This window comes from Mandrillus leucophaeus, unplaced genomic scaffold (assembly GCF_000951045.1).
Source record: "Mandrillus leucophaeus isolate KB7577 unplaced genomic scaffold, Mleu.le_1.0 Scaffold296, whole genome shotgun sequence".
Lineage (NCBI taxonomy): Eukaryota > Metazoa > Chordata > Mammalia > Primates > Cercopithecidae > Mandrillus > Mandrillus leucophaeus.
The window spans coordinates 3,692,289-3,713,313 of NW_012103098.1; the positions used below are offsets into that span (position 1 = coordinate 3,692,289).

The 21,025-nt window shown below is 45.2% G+C and overlaps 1 protein-coding gene across 1 annotated transcript in view; it reads right to left on the minus strand.

The window, feature by feature from the left end:
- The window catches only part of LOC105544039 (testis-expressed sequence 264 protein), a 133,825-nt gene that overhangs the window by 62,579 nt on the left and 50,221 nt on the right, over positions 1 to 21,025 (minus strand). Inside the window, exons 2-17 of the mRNA XM_011986274.1 lie at positions 18,458 to 18,659; positions 16,719 to 16,858; positions 15,796 to 15,912; positions 15,258 to 15,484; positions 12,676 to 12,858; positions 12,398 to 12,531; positions 10,643 to 10,839; positions 9,190 to 9,532; positions 8,376 to 8,553; positions 7,027 to 7,278; positions 6,698 to 6,816; positions 4,833 to 4,951; positions 2,757 to 2,856; positions 1,488 to 1,693; positions 933 to 1,105; positions 213 to 409 (exon numbers count right to left, since the gene is read on the minus strand). Coding sequence (XP_011841664.1) covers positions 213 to 409; positions 933 to 1,105; positions 1,488 to 1,693; positions 2,757 to 2,856; positions 4,833 to 4,951; positions 6,698 to 6,816; positions 7,027 to 7,278; positions 8,376 to 8,553; positions 9,190 to 9,532; positions 10,643 to 10,839; positions 12,398 to 12,531; positions 12,676 to 12,858; positions 15,258 to 15,484; positions 15,796 to 15,912; positions 16,719 to 16,858; positions 18,458 to 18,659 — 2,887 coding nt within the window. The remainder of the gene's footprint in view (positions 1 to 212; positions 410 to 932; positions 1,106 to 1,487; positions 1,694 to 2,756; positions 2,857 to 4,832; positions 4,952 to 6,697; positions 6,817 to 7,026; positions 7,279 to 8,375; positions 8,554 to 9,189; positions 9,533 to 10,642; positions 10,840 to 12,397; positions 12,532 to 12,675; positions 12,859 to 15,257; positions 15,485 to 15,795; positions 15,913 to 16,718; positions 16,859 to 18,457; positions 18,660 to 21,025) is intronic.

The window sequence follows — 21,025 nt, forward strand, 5'->3', positions numbered from 1 at the left end:
CTGAACTACTTTCACACCTACCCTAGAGCAGAGCCTGTCAATTCACAGCAGTCAAGGAACAAGTTGTAGGCTCTGCTTTTGTTTAAAATATGAACAAGTTGAAAGGTGTTTGTGCCTGGCCCAGCAGGAGACCCTCCCCTTTCTGGCCATAATGGTATACCCAACATACCACCTGGGCATCATGGCAAGGGTTCCAGGAAGCATCAACTCACCAGTTTCTCTGGCTGAAGGCAGGGATGCTGGTCAGGCTCTGATCACTGGCAGGGTAATACTGCGCATACGACGGGCGGGTATAGGGGACTGACGTGCGTTTGTCTTCCTCATAGCTTTTCTTTGCTGCTTTTTTCTCAGCCTTGGTTAGCTTGTGATCCTTTCGGTTCAGGAGCAATGACTCATGCTCGAAAGGCTCCTGGGGACACAGGAGGATGTTGATTTAGTTACCAATATGGCTGATGGATAATGAGCCTTACTTTAAGACCAAGAAAAGAGCTGGCTGTCTCCAGCACTAGTGAAGAGACTGCTCATAGATACACAGGCTGGTTTACTGTCTTTCTGTCAAGAGTGTAATTTATAGCTCTAACCTAGGACCAGCTTTAGACATCAAAGCCTGCCTTCCCTATCAAAAGAATGGGGGAGTTCAGATAATTAACAAACTACATTTTTAGAAATTTCCCCTCTCTTTCTGCTAAGAAGACTCACACTGGCCAAATTATTATACATGGCTAACCTTAGCACTCCCAGGACCAGATTAGGGAAGGGGGTAAGTGGTTGGGGAAAGGGAGGGGGACTGAGTGGGGCAAGAAAAAGAAGCCCTTGAGTCCAAGTCACCTGCATGAAACATCACCTTGGATGAAGAAAACAAGCTTACAAGACAAGCCTCCCTTGACAGAGAGATTCCCACTCCGGGGACTGCATGCATACCAAGTTCTTACCTTGGTGATGAGGTGAGGGTACTTCAGACAAGCCAGTTGCAGGACTGACTCCTTGATCCCCTTTATGTTCAAGGAAACTTGGGGAGCTGGCTCCTTCTCAACAAAGTGCAGTAGGTTTTCTACCTCTTTCCGGGTAAAGTTCAGCATTGGATTTAGATCATCCACCACCCGATCTAGAAGGATAAAAACATGGAGAAAGTCAGCACACCGCATTAAAAACTGTAAAGGTCAACAGAGAGAAGTAGCATAACTGTCACTAATAATGAAAAGTCATCCCATATCTGAAAGTCAAAGACTAGGTCTGAGGTCCTGGTGACACTGGAAACATCATATAAGGGGAGAACTTGTATAACGAGCTTGGTTTGTTATCATTAAACTCACCTTCAACAAGTTGAGGTCAATTACCTTTTAAGCAATGTGAATCAGAATGAGATAGGAGGAAATGATGGCTTTCTCGAAGCCTGCCTGTGTTCCCATATCCTGCTCCTCCTCTCCCACCCTTGATACTAAAAGGCTGTATAGATGTGCCTCTCTGAAGTCTGGAAGATGGCCCACCTGACATGCCCTGCTTGGAAATCTGACGGTCATAGATCTTCTTTTCTAGAGTGTAATCAGCCACAAGGCGATAGATGTAACAGGGCTTTTTCTGGCCATAACGGTATACCCGACATACTGCCTGGGCGTCATGGCAAGGGTTCCAGGAAGCATCAAACACCACCACTCGGTTGGCACCAATCAGATTCACACCCAAGCATCCGGCCCTTTAAAAGACAAGCCAACAATCACAGAATCTTTAGTCTTAAAAAAGGTTTTCAAATCAGTTTTGCCTTCTGTGACTTCTACCCCAATATTACTCTGTCCTAAGCCCTAAGCACAACATACTCAAGGATTTTGCTGTCCTGCTGATAAACAGTACATTCCTCAAGCACTGAAAATTGTGCCCTGAAATCCAACATGAAAGTGTCTACCAGCTCAGAAAGAAAACTTACTCTCCTCTTCTCTGTACCAAGTAAGGCCCCCACATCCTGGCCTTGGAGTGATGTTCCTTGGTGAGGGGAAACTTCTGCACACAGATGTTTCCACTATTTTTAGTCCAACAGCTTAGAAGAGTGACTGGCTCACAGCCTGCCAAGGGCATTATGATGGCAGAAGGCAGCACAGCCTTCAAGCTGCTTGGCATGAGACAATGTCATCAGCCTTTTACAGTTACCTTGCACTTTCTCCTTTTTAAAGCACTTTCACATTCACCACATCATCTAAGCCTCATAACACTCCTGAGAGAAAAGCCAATTAAAACCCTTGGATATTTTTTGTTGCTGTTGTTTGTTTTTTTCAAAAATGAGATGGGGTCTCACTCTGTCACTCAGGCTGGAGTGCAGTGACTCAATCAGAGCTCACTGCAGCTTCAACCTCTCAGATTCAAGCCATCCTCCTGCCTCTGCCTCCCAAGCAGCTGGGACCACAGGCGCATGCCACCACACTCAGCTAATTGTTTGATTTTTTGTAGAGACAAGGTCTTAGTACGTTGCCCAGGCTGGTCTTGAACCCCTGGGTTCAAGCAATCCTCCCACCTTGGCCTCCCAAAGTGCTGGGGTTACAGGCATGAGCCACAACCATTGTTAATGAAGGTCTCAAAAAATTTTATGATACCATCATGACTGCCCTGCTAACCTAATTTCCTTTTGAAGTCCCCTCTCTGACCCCAAAAACAATTACAAATCTAAGCTGATCTCTTCTGAGGGAACTTGGAGTTTTGGGGTACCAGCCCAGGTGGCCAACAGCCTGTACAGATTCCTTTGACCTCACCTCTTGGGATCCACTCACCTTGTAGAAAGAAGGAACAGCCAGGTGGTGAGGTTGCTGGGATCATTGAACTGATTAATGAGCCGCTCCCTCTCAAAGGCAGGGGTGCTACCATCTAGCCCTAGGAGGAAGGAAAACCATAAGAAGTGGATATATTAGAGCAAGGATACACAGCAAAATCACTGGGCAATGTCTTTTAAAGAGCAAAACAAACAGAAACACAACAGTGCTCAGATCTCACCCCTTGGACATATCATGGGCCTACAGTAAGTAAGGCCCAGGCATCTACAATTTGAAAATATCCCCAGGTGATTCTCAGGTGCACCATGGATTATAAACTACATTTCTCCCCTTTAGTTCTTAGGTCAATTCTAAAGCCAAGAATCCTAGACTTCAGAGTGTATAGTAATCACCTAGGGAATTTGGAAAATACTGGCTCAAGGTGACCTCTCTGCCTCAGTCTTGTGAGTTCTGGTGAGTGCAGAAGGACTAAGAGTTTGTGTTTTGATATGGATTATGTTCCTCCACTAGGAATCTGCATTTTTAACAAGCTCCTGAGGCTAAGAACTTGCTGTAAGGAGACATAAAGGAAATACATCTGGAACAGTAGGATGAAACACATGAATGAAAGGTGGGAAGCTCAAAAGAGGGAGAAAAAATAGCCTTCAGGGCCGGATGCAGTGGCTCACGCCTGTAATCCCAGCACTTTGGGAGGCCAAGGTGTGCAGATCACGAGACCATCCTGGCCAACATGGTGAAACCCCGTCTCTACTAAAAATACAAAAATTAGCTGGGCGTGGTGGCCTGTGCCTGTAGTCCCAGTACTTGGGAGGCTGAGGCAGGAGAGTCACTTGAATCTGGGAGACGGAGGCTGCAATGAGCTGAGATCGCGCCACTGCACTCCAGCCTGGCAACAGAGTGAGACTTTGTCTCCCCAAAAAAAAAAAACAAAAAAAAACTTCAGTTAAGAAACATAAATAGTAAGGGTAACACTTATCATCTTGAGTAAACAGCAAAACTAAGGGCATGAAATACCACCTGGAAAACTGAATTACTACTGTTGTAGGAAGCAACAGTTTAATTGCTTGGTACCGGGGTTCTATGTCAGGACCCAAACCTACCTTTCCAACCTGAGTTCCAACAGTTTCCAAGCACAGCTCACCACTGAGTTATAGGGCAAGCTCTGAGCCACACCTTGTGTGGGGGTCTTCCTGCTACTCCCTGAACCTCCAGCTCTCTAAATCCTTCCATTAGGGCAGTGGAATGAGGGCGATTTCTCCACACTCCCACTCCCCACAGGACATTTGGCAATGTCTGGAGATATTTTGGTTGTCACTACTGCCATCTAGTGAGTAGAAACCAGGGATGCTACTAAATGTCCTATAATATACAGGACAGCCCTTTAAAACAAAGAATTATCTGGCCCAAATGTCAGCAGTGCTGAGGTCTGTATTTCTCAACTTTTTTTTCATTACCACCCCACTAAGGAATGATTTTTTTTCCCCAATGACACTATGTCCTCCATGAAATTTAATACCACAGATATACTGTATATCTGTTTATGTACTGTATGTATATCTGTGACTTACACATTTTAAAAGTTAAGATTTCCACCCTCTGCTCAAAAAAAAAAAGTTCAGCCCTTTAAAGTATTACCTCCCCCACAGAGAATGCATGATCTAGGCTTGTGTTCACTCTGATCTTTCAGCCTGGAATGATCCTCAGGCAACAATAGCCCCGTATATTCAAATCCTCCCCATTTTTGAGACGCCTTGGCCAATCATCCTCACCAGAGTGATTCTATCCTCCTTAGAACCCCAGTTAGGGCACTCAATTGTTCTTGAATTGTCATATCTCAGATGAAGAGAAGGCCTATGCCTTCTATTTCTCTATACTCTCCCATCTCTCTCAATCCCCCAGCCCCTAGTACAGTACCCTGTACGCAACGACTGGCTCTTAGTATTCCCCTGCTCCTTGGCTAATCACAAATATTCCTATGCATTTGATGGAGTGGAGAAAAAGAAAAGAGAGAGAAGGAAAGGAAACCCTTAAGCAGACCTTGCCAAGGCTTCAAGAACAACGCAACAATGAACTCACGGAAGTAGCTAATGTTTCGAACCCACTTCTGTGCTCCTTGCCCCTCGGCACCAGGTGGACAGGGTACTTCTCGTTTTCCAAGGAATTCCTCGATGAGAGCCAAGGTGGAAAGGCTCTGGCTGAAATGGAAAACATTTTGTTCAGATGGCTCCCAGAATTGAGGGAACATTGTTCCCAATAGGTTCATACTCTTGTACAACTTTCTGACAATGGGAGCTCCAGAACCTAGCACTAGTAAGAGGTAACTCTAGGCTGGGCACAGTGTCTCAAGCTTATAATCCCAGCACTTTGGGAGGCCAAGGCAGGTGGATTACTTGAGGTCAGGAGTTCAAGACCAGCCTGGCCAACATGGCAAAACCCCATCTCTACTAAAAATACAAAAATTAGCTGGGTGTGGTGGCACACGCCTGTAATCCTAGCTATTTGGGAGGCTGAGGCAGGAGAATCACTTGAACCTGGGAGGCAGAGGTTGCAGTGCAGGATCACACCGTTGCACTCCAGCCTGGGCAACAAGAGTGAAACTCTGTCTCAGAAAAAAGGGGAAAAAAAAAAAGAGGTAACTCTAGGTTCAGCACAGTGGCTCACGCCTGTAATCCCAGCACTTGGGAGGCCAAGGTGGGTGGATTACCTGAGGTCAAGAGTTCAAGGCCAATCTGGCCAACATGATGAAACCCCATCTCTACTAAAAATCCAAAAATAATTAGCCTGGCATGGTGGCACGTGCCTGTAGTCCCAGTTACTTAGGAGGCTGAAGCAGGAGAATCGTTTGAACCTGGGAGGTGGAAGATGCAGTGAGCCAAGATCGCGCTACTGCACTCCAGCCTGGGCAAGAAGAGTGAAACTCCATCTCAAAAAAAAAAAAAAAAAAGAAAAAGAAAGAGGTAACTCTACCAAGAACAACCAAGGGTATCCTTCCTAGCACATAATGGGAGCAGAGTCATCCACATACTTATGACTACCACCACACTGAAAAATACTCTCTTCATTCTTCACTTCCACAGTTGAAAGTTTCTGGGGTTTAGCTCAATGCAGAGTAACAAATAGCATTTAGCATTAAACACTACCACTGCATGAATATACATCAGATATGATTATGGGTTTTACTAGAGAGACAAAATCACTCAACTGCTTCCAAGATATCATGAGAGCCAGTGTCCTTAGAAGTGATCCATAAAATCAACACTAGGCTCTCCCCAAGCTAGAATCACTACTGTCCTCTCAAAGTGTGTCACATGTGGAAGCCCTCACTCTGAGGCTCCTGAGCCAGGCTCCTGCCACTTGGTTCTTCTTGGAGCATAATCTGGTCAGATTATAAAGGAGGAGAAGCAATCAACTTCATTTTCCTGGGGAGTCAAGTCTTAATGAGACTCAAAGCTCTAGCCAGACTGAGAATATAACTTGGAGCAAACTACATCACTTATTTGGCTTTACAGACAAAGCTTAAAACCGAAAATAAAAGGTTGGGGAGGGACAGAAGATTAAACCAAGGGTCAGCAAACATTTTCCGTAAAAGGACACATAGCAATTATTTTAGGCTTTCTTGGCCACATAGAGTCTCTGCTGCATATTCTTTGTACGTTTTTTATAACCCTTTAAAAATGTAAAAACTATCCTTAGCTCTCAAAGTAAACAAAAACAGGCCAGAATTTGAAAGATTAGACTCCAATGCTAACCTAGGGTTCTAAATTGTTCTCTGTGGAGAAATCAAATTGGGCAATGAAAGAAACTCCAAGAGACAGACAACATGCAAGAAGGTCCTCACAATAAGCACTTGTAGGGGGGCAGTGGCCTTGGTCTTGTTCTGTGGTGGTTTTGTCATTCTTTACCACAGACACACAGCCTCAACTGGAAGTTTCTCATCCTACCTAAACACAAGGATCTTGTCCCCAAGCTTCACACTTTCCTCAATCAGGTGGAAAAGCAGTACCATCTTGGGAGAGTTTTCTAAGACTCCAGTCTGGTAATTAGTCAGAAGGTCCTTGGCCTGCAAGAGAGAAACAAGGCAGCTTGGAGCAGGTGCAAGGTCAGATCACTAGAAATAAAATTCTTTCCTTCCAAGGCAGCAGCTCACTGGCCACCTTTGTAATTCCATAAAGAGACCCTAGCCGTGCATCCCTACCCTTTCCCCAGGCAGGACTTGCACCACCCCTTCTCAGCAATAGTTTATGGTTCCTGAAGGATCTGTTTGACTTACCCATTCATATGTGACGATGTTGTTGCCTCGCTCCTGGAAAGGGTTGAAGCCAACGCCCTGTAGGAACTTGCTATTGGTTGCCTCTCCCACTGAGGAAGCCAAGGGGCTATCCTCCCCCTTGCCTTTTGTTCCCTGTGGTGGACAGCGGGTACTGGTCCCCGCAGAGCCAAGTTCTTCCACATCTAGGTCCTGCTCATTGGCCAAGCTCTCCTTCTGAAGGGCTTCATACAGCACATCAGGGTGATTCCAGATCTGAGGTTCAAGGAAAGGGAGAGGGGACACAGGACAAAGAACAATGCAAGGGTGTCCCAGGAAGTCTGGAAACACATACTTGCTCAAACACACACGTCCCACAGTAAACACTGTCACACCAAAAATTAAAGTCAGAGCCCTTCACAGCCAAAGAGCCTGCATATTTGTTTTCATTGCCAGTTCTGGTCACCATGACACATGAATGGGAGCATTCATACCAGGAGCCATACCAGTAAGTATGTTTGCTACATAATCAAAAAAGCTGTCACAAGCCTTTTTGACATTCTTATTCAAATAAGAGTAAGAATGTTCCAGTTTCACAGTGTGGCTACAGTCTGCTACTGTATAAAACTATAGACAAAAATGTATCTGACTTATAGTAGATCAATCACATATCATTTCAGGTAGTATTCCTAGCAAGAGTTGAGAACTCCCAGGAGAAGAGAGGAAAGGAAGAAGGAAGGATGCAGTGACACCAAAGCATCATCACAGAACATGTTTGCCTTAGTTTCCTGGCCTTGACCCAGCACTGTGGCTATAAAAGAAATATTTGGAAACCCCTCCTAAGCCCAGACACATACCTTCTGCTGACTTATCAAAGCAGTGGCCAATTAAGAATAATACCTAACAGGTCTGCTAAAGAGTAGCCAGAGGTAGAGGTACAAAGTCAATGAAACAGGTCCCTCAACAAAAGAATGAAAGCAATCTCAATATGATTAGTATGGAATCCAATGGAAGGTATCCCTAATAACTTGTCTAAGCTATATCTCTCTTGAATTCTGATTATGCTAGCAGTCAAAAACACTGCCCCACAGTATTTTTCCATTATCCCCCTTGGTATAACAAGTTGTGCAGCTGAGTTGCACACTGCAGGAAGCATCAGTTATATTACACTGTGTGAATGGCACCCCCAGGAGTTATGTGGTACACAACCAGCACCTCTCTCCTTAGAGCCCCCAAACCTCCAGTGCAGTAAACTGAGGTGGCCCCTTCTCACTTTATTCTTCCTTTATTGAAGACTCTCAGTAGAAGTAACTCCCTTGGGACCATGTGTATCCTTAGTACCCATCTCAATCTTTCCTGAGGCCCCAATGCACCTTGCAACACACGCAGAATGCCTTAAGGGGGTTCAGCCCCAGCCAACCGCTGCTACCACAGTCCCGGAAGCGATCCATGAACTGCGTGTACAAATCTCGCTGGATCTTGGAGAGCCGCACAAGGATCACATTTTCTTCCTTGGCAGGGAGATGAATCTTCAGCACAGTGTGGCCTCTCCTACGGAGGCAAACAGATCAGAAATGGCAAGGTAGTGTGGCCAGGAGGGGTCACAGCAAGATAAAAACAGAGCCTTTTGCACTCCTACCACACCTCCCTCTTGAGGATCTCAACATGCACTGCAGCCTTGCAATAATGCAGAGCGGTTCAACAAGCAAGAAGAAACTCACCTTAAGGATGAAAACTAACACTAAGAGGCAGACTGACCTGTCCCAGGTCATGTCTGACTGCATGACAGAGACAGGGGAACCTGAGGTTCTTACTTTAATTTGGGCTGCCTCTCTGAGCTTTCACTCCATATGCCATCTCAACAAGTAAAAATGAGGGATCTGCTTTAGACTAGCCTAAGGTAAGTCAGCAAAATGGTACCTTTTTCTTGCTTCTCTCAGCAAGAGAGGTGTCTCCAGTACCTTTAAAGATAACTTTTGAGAGAAGCACTTCTAGGCCAAACTTTCAGAGAATTGAAACAGTGGATATCCACCATCTGCTAGCTTGTCACAGGAAGCAAAGTTTTACTACTGCCTCAGGGAAGGGGCCCTCCTACTCCAACATCCTATCCTATATAACAGGCTTGGCATGCCCTTGGCAACAGGGCCCTCTGAAAATTCAGGAAGCAGGACCCTGAGGATGGCTCACCTCTGCACAAAGCCCTCCAGAAGACTGTGCAAGACATGGCTCCGGTACCGCATGAGGCGGACGTCCTGAGGTGTGCTGTCAATACATTGCCCGTTCAGGATAGGGCGTTCAAACATGTTGCTGAACTCCTGCCGGGTGCCAAGGAAGTCTGGGCGCACAAAGTCCACCATGCACCAGTACTCAATGAGGTTGTTTTGCAGAGGGTACCCAGTCAGCACCACCCGGCGGCGAGAGCGGATATTCTTCAGAGCCTGTGAGGTGCTGGCCTGGCAGTTTTTGATGCGGTGTCCCTCATCACAGATTACTACATCAGGGCCAGGGCGGCATAAAGCCTTCTCAAACTCTAGGGAGGGAAGAGGATCCGGAGTCAGAGGGTGACAGGGCCTGCTCTTAGTCAATAATATGAGAAGTAGGGGTGCACCCTGGAGAAGACAGAAGAAATGAAGGAAGCAGGAAGCAAGAGTCAGCCCCCCTTGCTGAGAGGGTGCCAGCCATTCAAGCTCCTGGATATGACTGGTATGACTTGGTATGACGCTAATCTGGCAGTTGACTCTTGCAATAAATATCCCTTTCCCCTGTTCCTTTCCTTACTTTGTTTTTCTTTATGTGAAAAGTATAACTGACTTGCATTCCTAGGGCTTGGACCAACTGGGCAGCAGAGAGAGGGACCTTACAGAGTGCCAGCCTAGGATTAAAAATGCATCTGGATGAAACCAATGGGAATAATCCAGACACTTTAGTGGGCTCTCACCATTGCCAGCGTCTTGACTCCATCTGAAGGCTGGCTGGTAAGAGCTAGCTAAAGGACAGGGTCTTCCCGCAGTTATTCTCCAGTCATTGCTAAATGGCAAATTCATCCCAGCTCTACCATAGAAGCAAACCTAAAACAAACATAATCTCATAGATGAAGAGACTTATAAAGTGAAATGGCCTCTGAGCCCTTAAAAACTTTCTTTCGCAAATGAGCAAAGGCCCCTTAGAAGATGGAGTAGAATTAGAACTATGACAGGAATGGTTTTCACTAAAAGCAACTGGGATACATTCTTTTTTATAAATTCACAAACAATAGTATTACTACTTTGTCTTTATATTAGTGATTTAAACACTTTATATTTTCTTCATGCTTTCTCAGAACATCTCTAGAAAGTGGTAAAGGAAATGGTTACTATTCCAACTGTTCTGTGAGAGAAACAGGGACAGACGAACAGAGGAATAATCTCCCCCAAGTCAGTGTGTGGCCTGGCCTAACCATAACTGCACAGCTGGCAGAGAAAGCAGTACCTTCTAAGAGCCATTGGAAGTCATCCTACTCATCTTGGGAACCAGGATTTTTGATCCATGATAACAAATTCACATCAATAATGCCCTTTACATCTGACTAGGTGCTATTAGTAGACATGATTTCTTTTTTCGTGAAACACCAACAAGAGTATTCCTGGGATAGGCTGCCCACCTCTCCGAAACTCCTGCTGCCGATCTTCCTCATCTAGATCAATGATGACTGGGTGAGAACGTTTCTTGGTTTTCTTCGGTCTACCTGTGGCAAATGATTTCTTCAGAGTGAGGAGTCTGTACATCTCATACCCCATCAGTAGCACCCCACCCTCTGACACCCAATCAGCCATTACTTTAGCACGAGATGCCATCGTCCTGCAAGGTAAACAGAGAAAATTGTGTGAGATGTGAATTATATCTCAAGAATTATTGTTTCCACTGCTCCCAAGGAAGAATTGCTCACAATCAAAGCTGTGTTGATGTACATTCAGAACTTCTTATTACCAAAGATTTCATGTGGCAGCAAGCACAGGGCTAGCTAGCCTACCACCCAAGGACCTCCCATCATCTCAGAGAAACTAATTGCACTCAGGATGAACTGGATCATTGATGGTGGTTAAACAACAAGAAACATAGCAATTCAACTACATAAGGCAACAGAAAATGAAAATCCCCTTGGATATTCACGCATGACTACAACTCAACATTTGAAGGAGCATTTCAATCCCATGATAAATACAAGGTCACAGAAGGAAGGGCAACATTCTGCAGTTTACTTGCCTGGGCTCAAGTGAATAAAGAGCCACAAACAGTAAAGAGGAAAGAGAAGAGACCAGATGACCCTCAGTAAGTCACTCCACTTCCAAACACCAGAGCCCTCACTGTATTTCATTGATTGCATGTGGACTAAAAGTCCTGAAATCTACGAAAGCAGAGCAACCACCTGTGAGGTCAACTCATCATCTCCTCATTTTTATGTGTGTCCAAACATCACAAAAGGCACCCTCTGCAAAAAATACAGTAAGTCTACCTTCTCAATTATCCATACCAATGAGGGGAAAGGTTAGCATATAGAGCTGGTTTGTTGAACCAAGAAATAGCTTTAGACTTTTGGAAATCAGGTTGACTTTATGGCATACATAGATAGATAATTTTATTTAAATCTAAAACAAAGCGAGGCTTACACCCTTCAAAGCTTTGGGAGTTGTACCATTAAAGGTCAACTGCAGACCAGTGCCTAAAAGAAGTGACTAATGATTAGGTTTTTAAGAAAAGTGAAATGTAGTAAGTAAAAAATTAGACAGTAGAGGCCAGGCACGGTGGCTTACGCCCGTAATCCCAATACTCTGGGAGGACGAGGTGCGTGGATCACCTGAGGTCAGGAGTTCGAGACCAGCCTGGCTAACATGGCAAAACCCTGTCTCTACTAAAAATACAAAAATTAGCCGGGCATGGTGGTGGGCGCCTGTAAACCCAGCTACTCGGGAGGCTGAGGCAGGAGAATCACTTGAACCCAGGAGGCAGAGGTTGCAGTGAACTGAGATCGCACCACTGCACTCCAGCCTGGGTGAAAGAGCAAGACTCCGTCTCAAAAAACAAAACAAAAAAAATCTGACAATGGAAAGATGCATTGTTTCGTGTTGAATTTTACTACAACATGCATGGGGAAAATATGACCATCCCCACATATTTTTCAAGATATAAAAGCCTCCTAAAGCAGAACACAGGAAATTTCTCAGGCTACTTAACTCTGGCTTTCCTGAAAAGCTAGGTAGAGAAAAAAATGAGTAGCAAGAACAGAGAAAGTGACACATCAAGAAACCAAAACAAATCTGGATGCACAGGCTACATACTCAAAGAGACTGTCTTAACATCAGATTCTGGACAGAAGTCTAAAAGGAAAGGGGCAGAGAGGAAAGGGCAGGCCACCTACTTGTGCTCATCATTCAAGATGTGAACTTTAAAGAACCGAGGCTGGACTTCTTCAGGCTTGTTGTCAGCCGGGAGGGCTTCAGGAGGTGGAAGCCACATGTTGAACTCTGCCAGCCAATTCTGAAGAGTATTAACCTATTAGAAAGCCAAGTCCAAAAAGAGAGTTTTATGGAACAAACTCAGAGCTGAGCTCATCAAGCCTTTTGGTGCCCAGTAAAGGCATTAATGCAGAGCTCTTCAGAGGAGTGACTTAAGTGGTGCCTTCCCAAAAACTCTTACCGGCACAATGGCAAGGACTGTTTTGGCTGGCGTGTGGCGGAAGAGGACATCGACGAAAGAGATCACTTGCAAAGTTTTCCCCAGACCCATGCTGTGGGCCAGAATACAGCCAAAGCCACTGCTGGTCTTAAACCTCTCCAGGGATTCCACCAAGTTATCATAAAGGAACCGGATTCCGCCAATCTGACAAGGGACAAAGACAAATGTCAGAGGGGCTCAAAAAGATGAGGGCTCCAGTTTTTACTCACTTTGTAATTAGTAAGAATTAAGTAAATGAGAAGGCATTATAATAGATAGCAGGTGTGGATGGCCATAGAAGATTCCCTGTACCTTGACTGGTCTATTTGCTGGTGACAGTCCTCTTGGAAAAAACAGAAAAGCATTCACTAGTACAGTGTAATGCCCCATGTAATGCATGAATCAGTAGTGTCAAATTCCTGACAGGATCTTTCAGTCAGTCTGGTTTCCCTCAGCGTTGGGAAGCTCACCCTCTTAAGGCAGCCCATTCCATAGGAGTAGTTTTTTTTGTTTTTGTTTTTGTTTTTGAGACAGAGTCTCGCTCTGTCACCCAGGTTGGAGTGCAATGGTGCGATCTCAGCTCACTGCGACCTCCCATCTCCCAGGTTCAAGCAATTCTCCTGCCTCAGCCTCCAGAGTAGCTGAGACTACAGGTATGCACCACCATGCCCACCTAATTTTTGTATTCTTAGTAGAGACAGGGTTTCACCATGTTGGCCAGGATGGTCTCAATCTCCTGCCCTGGTGATCTGCCCACCTCGGCCTCCCAAAGTGCTGGGATTACAGGTGTGAGCCACCACGCCCAGCCTGTTAAAGAGTTCTTAAGGCTGGGCTCGATGGCTCATGTCTGTAATCCTAGACCTTTGGGAGGCCAAGGTGTGCAGATTACCTGAGGTTGGGAGTTCAAGACCATCCTGGCGAACATGGTGAAACCCCGTCTCTACTAAAAGTACAAATGATTAGCCGGGTACAGTGGCACACAACTATAATCCCAGTTACTTGGGAGGCTGAGGCAGAAGAATCATTGAGCCTGGGAGGCAGAGATTGCAATGAGCCAAGATTGTGCCACTGCACTCCAGCCTGGGCTACAGAGCGAGACTTCATCTCAAAAACAACAACAACAGCAGCAGAGTTTTTAAGCTGAGTTATGCACAATAGCCAAAATATGTAATCAACGCAAGTGTCCATCAGTGGAAGAAAGGATAAAGAAAATGTGGTGCCTATGCACAATGGAATATTATTCAGCCATGAAAAATGAAATCCTGTTATTTGCAGCAACATGGATGGAACTGGAGGTCATTATGTTAAATGAAACCCGCCAGGCACAGAAAGACAAATATCACACATTCTCACTCATGTGGGAGAGCTAAAAAAGTCAATCTCATGGAAGTAGAAAATAGAATGGTAATTACCAGAGGCTGGGAAGGGAGAGGAGGGGGAGGAAGAGACGTTGGCTAATGGGTACAAAAATACAGTTACTAGGTCAGGCACGGCGGCTCATGCGTGTAATCCTAATGCTTTGGGAGGCCAAGGCAGGAGGATCACTTGAGCTCAGGAGTTCAAAAACAGACTAGGCAACACAGTGAGACCTCATCTCTACAAAAAAATTAAAAATTAGCTGGGCATGGTGGCAGGAGGCTATAGTCCCAGTTATTCAGGTTGAGTTGGAGGATCACCTGAGCCCAGTAAGTGAAGGCTGCAGGAAGTCATAATCACTGCACTCCAGCCTGGGCGACAGTGCAAGAGTCTGTCTCAAAAACAAAAAGTTCTCAGCCAGGCACAATGGCTTATGCCTGTTATCCCAGCACTTGGGGAGGCTGAGGCGGGTGGATCACTTGAGCTCAGGAATTCAAGATCAGCTTGAGCAACATGGTGAAACCTCATCTCTACAAAAAAAAAAAAAAAAAAAAATTAGCTAGGTGTGGTGGTATAGGCCTATAATCCCAGCTACCTGGGAGGCTGAGGAGGGAGGATCACTTAAGCCAGGGAGGTCAAGGCTGCAACGAGCAGACATTGTGCCACTGCACTCCAGCCTGAGCAACAGAGCAAGACCCTGTCTCAGAAAAAAAAAAAAAAAAGTTCTTAATTGTAAACTGAGTCAATGTCTGTCTTCATGGAACTTTTACTCACCAGTCCTGGTTCCAGGGTCTGGATCAACACAAACTACTCTACTCCCTCCTATCAGAAAGTCCCTCCATCTTCTGACTCTCACATCTCTTCTAGATACAGACCTTCCTAATCAAAGCACTGCTCGCCAGAGACCACCTCAGTCATGGGATCCCACAGAAAGAGGCTCAAATTATTAGGTCAAGAGATCCAGTGCTTTCTACGGGGTAGGGCAAACCTGAAGCTTGTCTCTTCCCTTTCCCCATCCCTTCCTATTCATCAGGAATCCTGAAGCATCAACTGCTGGAAGGAAGTAGCAGGTCTTTTCAATAGCTGAACAAGCTGCTCTTGGTACCAAACAAGTACTTCACAGGCTGTGACGCTAACAACCACCAGCAGGCAATGTTCATAACAAGGAAACAAAAAGGAAAAGGAGAAACAGTCAAGGTTTGCTGTACCTGATGAGGTTTCACAGCCCGTGCCAACTGTGGGGCAAGGAAGACATTTTCCTCCTCTGGAGGGTGGTTTAGGTTGACAAGGACCCGCCCAAGGGCATCACGCTGGTTTAAGACATCATTGACATGGGTGCCACCCTTCTCTTCTTCCTCATCGTCTTCACTGACAGACTCACTGCTGTCCACAATATGCAGAGTGTCCTCCTCTCCAGAGCTCAGTTCTATCACCTCTGAGACAGCAAAAAAAGCAAAACCAAAAATCCAGGGAGTGAAGATAATTTACGGCACACAGTCAGAACAGAAGACTACAGAAACTTAAAGTTAGAACTTCTCATCACTTATTAAAATTTTGACTTTTACTATTTCTGTCTTTCAGCTCAAGTTAAGACAAGCAAAAAACTTATATTTACCAATGAGACACAGGGAAATTAGTCAAAGCCACATCCCAAACTGAATGAGGAAGGACTGGACTCTTTTCAAAGTACAGTCAATCTCAGCATGAACACCAGGTCGGGAGAAAGGGAGGTTGGTTTCATCTTACCATCTCGACTGCTTTTTTCATCCTCACTGCCACTGCTACTGTCCAAACAAATGACTTCCTGGGCCAAGACCCGAGGAGGCAGTTGGGGACCATCACTTGCTCTTAAAGCAATTTCCTCTAGGAAAAGCAAAATGGAAGGGAACGATGTCAAGACCACATTTGGCTCTAACATATTTCCCAAAACAATTCACCACCCCTTTTCTTTTATAGCTCTCTTGGGGAGTATCCACCAAGAAGAGAAACAGAGCCCATCTCAAAAACCTCAGCCCTCCTTCCAAATTCCCTTTCTCTACTGGTTTTTTCTTCCTGCTATCCACCTGACCACTAGAAAAGGTCCCAATCTTTTGGCAAGTTAAAATCCAAAGTTATGAGAAAAAATCTAGATAAAAACCTATTTAAAGAGTACATTTTTATTCATTTTAGCTTTTAGATGATTTTCTTCTGATTGTGTGCTCTCAAGAAGCTGAATGACTTTAAAGGATTCCTGAGAGGCCACAATCATTTTATTTTTATTTATTTATGTATTTATTTTTGAGATGGAGTCTCACTCTGTCGCCTAGGTTGAAGTACAGTGGCACAATCTCAGCTCACTGCAACCTCCACCTCCCTGGTTCAAGCTATTCCCCCTGCCTCAGCCTACTAGTAGCTGGGATTACAGGTGCACGCCACCATACCTGGCGAATTTTTTTTTTGTATTTTTAGTAGAGATGGGGTTTCACCATGTTGGCCAGACTGGTCTCAAACTCCTGACCTCAGGCAATCCACCTGCCTCGGCCTCCCAAAGTGCTGGGATTACAGGCGTGAGCCACAGCACCCAGCCAAGAGGCCACAATCTTATTCCAGATCTGCTTTTGACCACTGTGTGCACCTAGGGCTTCTTCCTCCTGAAGCAAAGGGCCTTCCCTGCCATGTCCACTGCTTACCAGGGAGGAATTCCAGCGGAACAGTAGGAATAGGGGCTGCATAATCTTTCCTCTGCTGCTCCAGGCGCTTCCTTCTTTCCAACTCTTCTTGCTGTGCTGCTTTGGTAACAGGCTCCAATTGATCCTCCCGGAGTAGCTTTCTAAACATTCACATAAGAGACAGCACTTGGGTTCAATTAAGATTTGGGCAATGTAATGGCAAGATAAAGAGAGAAATAGCCATTGCTGATCTCAGAGAGTTGAGGCAGGAGAAAGAGAAGCCACATCAGCCTCACCACACCCATGCAAGGAACAGCATTAAAAAAATAGGACATCAAGCTCAGATGGCTCTAGAAAAACATACTTTCCATATTATTTAACTCCCTGACAGATGCCCCTGCCAACTCATCTCTCCACATAACAGATCAAGAATAAACTAGAGTAATATTTGATTCACAAAGCTGAAAAGCAGTATTAAAAATAGTGTTGTTGGCCAGGCGCAGTGGTTCACGCCTATAATCCCAGCACTTTAGAGACTGAGGCAAGTGGATCACCTGAGGTCAGGAGTTCGAGCCCGGCCTGGTCAACATGGCAAAACCCCGTCTCTACTAAAAATACAAAAATTAGCCAGGTGTGGTGGTGCACACCTGTAGTCCCAGCTACTCAGGAGGCTGAGGCAGGAGAATCGCTTGAACCTGGGAGGCAGAGGTTGCAATGAGCCAAGATTACACCACTGCACTCCAGCCTGGGTGACAGAGTGAGACTTCATCTCAAGAAAAAAAAAAATAATAATAGTATTGTCATGTAGAAAAGAAACTAGGATTGGCCGGGCACAGTGGCTCATGCCTGAAATCCCAGCACTTTGGGAGGCGAAGGTGGGCAGTTCACTTGAAGCCAGGTGTTCCAGACCAGTTGAACCAACATGGCAAAATCCTGTCTCTACTACAAATACAAAAATTAGCCAGGGGTGGTGGTGGACACCTGTGGTTCCAGCTACCCAGGAGGCTGAAGCATAAGAATTGCTAGAACAAGGGAGGTGGGGGTTACAGTGAGCCGAGACTGCGCCACTGCACTCCAGCATGGGCAACAGAGAGAGACTTTATCTCAAAAAAATGAAAGAAAAGAAATTTAAAAAAAAGAAAAGAAACTAAGGTTACAGGGATTTTATATTATTTTCAAACTCAGAGTAATATTTCAAGTTGGCATTATTGTTATTCTTTTTTAAGTGGAGGCAGAAGGAGAAAAAGATATCACTCATTTCCTTTCAATGGCACATATTGTTATTTGATAGAAGGAAGAACTGTTGGGGATTTGGACAGTTAAAGAAGTTCACATTTTTGCTCTTAGAAGGAGCCTTGCTTTGGGTCAGACAGTCCTCTACCATTAGAAGTTGACATCTAAGAAGATGAGAACTCAACTTGTAAAGTCTTGTTTTGAGACATAAGAAAAATAGAGGAAAAACCGGAAAGTCCAGCTGAGAGCACCTTATCATCTTTGGGCTGCCACCTGGGGTCTCCAGAGAGCAGAACACCCTCCCACAGTGGTCAAGGCCTTTCTCATTCTCCCTACAGTCCTCTGAAAGCCCAAGTCCAGTGATCCTGAGCTGCACCTTCACTATTAATGGAGACACACACCTGACACTTTTCTCCTTTGGAGAGAGAATTCTCCTTCCCAAATCAGTCTTTCTGCTATTGACAGCCTTAAGATGAAGGTAAAACCTCTATTCCCTTCCCTCTCCTCTTACACAGAGCACAGCTCACCGTATGTTTCTTCTCATGTGGGAGGGCTTCTGAGCTCTCTTCTTTTTGGGGTCCTCTGAGACTAGGTTCTTGCCTTGGTGGTGCCTAAGCTGCTCTGAAGGCTCAGACTGAGATGAGGTAGTTGAAGTGCACCGCGGTGGCTGCTGCCCATCTTCTCCCAACTGGGCATGCTCAGTGCCACACATGCCTTCCAGGGATGGGTCTGAAAAAACAAAGGGAAAGACATTGCTTTACAGGGGTGAGGGGGAATGAGTTTTGATGCCAGACACACCTGGGTTCAAATCTCAACTCAGCAACTTATTAGCTGGGAATCTAAGGCAAATTATTTATATCTCTCTGAACATCAGTGGATGTATCTACAAAATGAGGATAGTGAGGCCCATACCTCAGAGCTATTGTGAGGACTGAATAGTGTGCATGCCTAGAACCAAGCCTGGCCCAGAGTAAGCCCACAACAAATGATAGCCATCACTCTTACTATAGTTTAGTGCTATGATCAGAGTGAGGAAGTTTCATGGCCTCAGAATGCTCAGAAAGGGACAATCTGAGCAGCCAGGCTCCAAATATAGCTCATAATCAGTTGTATGACTTTAAGCAAGTCCATTCACCTCTCATCTGCCAACAGGGACAATATTACTCCTTTCAGTGTCGTAAAGCATTCACTCATTCAAACTTGCCAGTCATTTCATGAGGGCTTATGGCAAGCACTATCCTAGATGCTTCAAGGGATATTTCTAAGACTCCTTCCCTTCAAGAAGTTTAGAAGGTTTTGTAAGACTCCTTCCCTTCAAGAAGTTTGTGTTCTGCTTAGGGAGACAGGGCATGTACACAGATAGACTCAACATGGCAAGGTGTGCTAAATATCACAGGAAGGGCAGATCAACAGATATAAAGAACTTTAAGGTTGACGACATCACAGGAATTTGAAAGACACTAATACATGTGATGATCATGCAGGAACTATATGGGAGGTAAAATGTGAGTCAGGCCTTGAAAGATAAGCAGAATGTCTAAAGGTAATACCTTAAAAGATAGTTGGGGGCCGGGCGTGGTGGCTCATGCCTGTAATCCCAACACTTTGAGAGGCTGAGGCGGGAGGATCACCTGAGGTCAGGAGTTCGAGACCAGCCTGGCAAACATGGCAAAACCCAGTCTCTACTAAAAATACAAAAATTAACCAGGCATGGTGGCAGGTGCCTGTAATCCCAGCTACTCGGGAGGCTGAGGCAGGAGAATCACTTGAACCCAGGAGGCGGAGGTTGCAGTGAGCCAAGATCACACCACTGCACTCCAGCCTGGGCGACAGAGTGAGACTCCGTCTATTAAAAAACACACACAAAAAAGGTTGGGGGTCCAGGGAAGATTCCTGATAGCGGGAATGTCATTTGTAACATCCAGTACCAGCAAGGACTGGGGTTGGAGTAGGCGGATCCATGTGCACACCCCTGTCCTCAGCCTGCTGAGTAGCATTCTGTTCAATGGGTAGACAGGCTTTGAGAGTTACATAGACCACAAGCCTGTCCCCAAATTCGTCAGAGCTTCCCAGACATAAGCACTACACAACCAAAAGGTCTTTCCCAAAGGTAACAGGAATTCAGAACTAGAATATAAATGCCAGAACTGAGGTGCTCTAGACAATGCCATTTGGATCTTAGGCAGGAAGGAACCAGGAGCTTTGTGGGGTTTTTCTGTTAGTTTTTTTTTTTTTTGAGGGGTGCAGTCAGGGGGCTGGTGGCTTATTGTTTGCTTTTAACTATAGACTTTATTTGGATTTCACCAGTTTTCCATTAATATCCTTTTTCTGTTACAGGATCCCATCCAGGATACCATGTTGCATTTAGCTGTCATATCACCTTAGTCTCCCCTAAACTATGGCAGCTTCTCAGTCTATTCTGGTCTCTCATGACCGTAACACTATTTTTTAGAGATAGGGTCTTGCTCTGATGCCCAGGCTGGTCACCAGTGGCCCAATCACAGCTCACTGTAGCCTCAAACTCCTCGGCTCAAGAGATCTCCCAGTCTCGGCCTCTCAGGTAGCTGGGACTACAGGTGCACGCCATCACACCCAGCTAATTTTTTTTTTTCTTTTTTGTAGAAACAAGGTCTCGATATGTTGGCCAGGCTCGTTTCAAACTCCTGGACTCAAGTGATCCTCCTGCCTCACATTTCCAATGTGCTTGGAGTACAGCCATGAGCCACTGCATCAAGCCTTACCCACTAATTTCAACGTTCATCAATGGGTCTTACCTAGAACTAATTATTATTGTAGTATGTTAATGGTGGTTTTCTATTTTCCTCTTTCCTTCTACATTTATTATTTGGAATTTTTCTGTAAGGAAGAATTGTCCTATTGATTGATTGATTGATTGGAGACGGAGTTTCGCTCTTGTTGCCCAGGCTGGAGTACAATGATGCGATCTCGGCTCACCTCAACCTCCACCTCCCAGGTTCAAGCGATTCTTCTGTCTCAGCCTCCCAAGTAGCTGGGATTATAGGCATGCACCACCACGCCCAGCTAATTTTGTATTTTTAGTAGAAACTTAAAGTTAGAACTTCTCATCACTTATT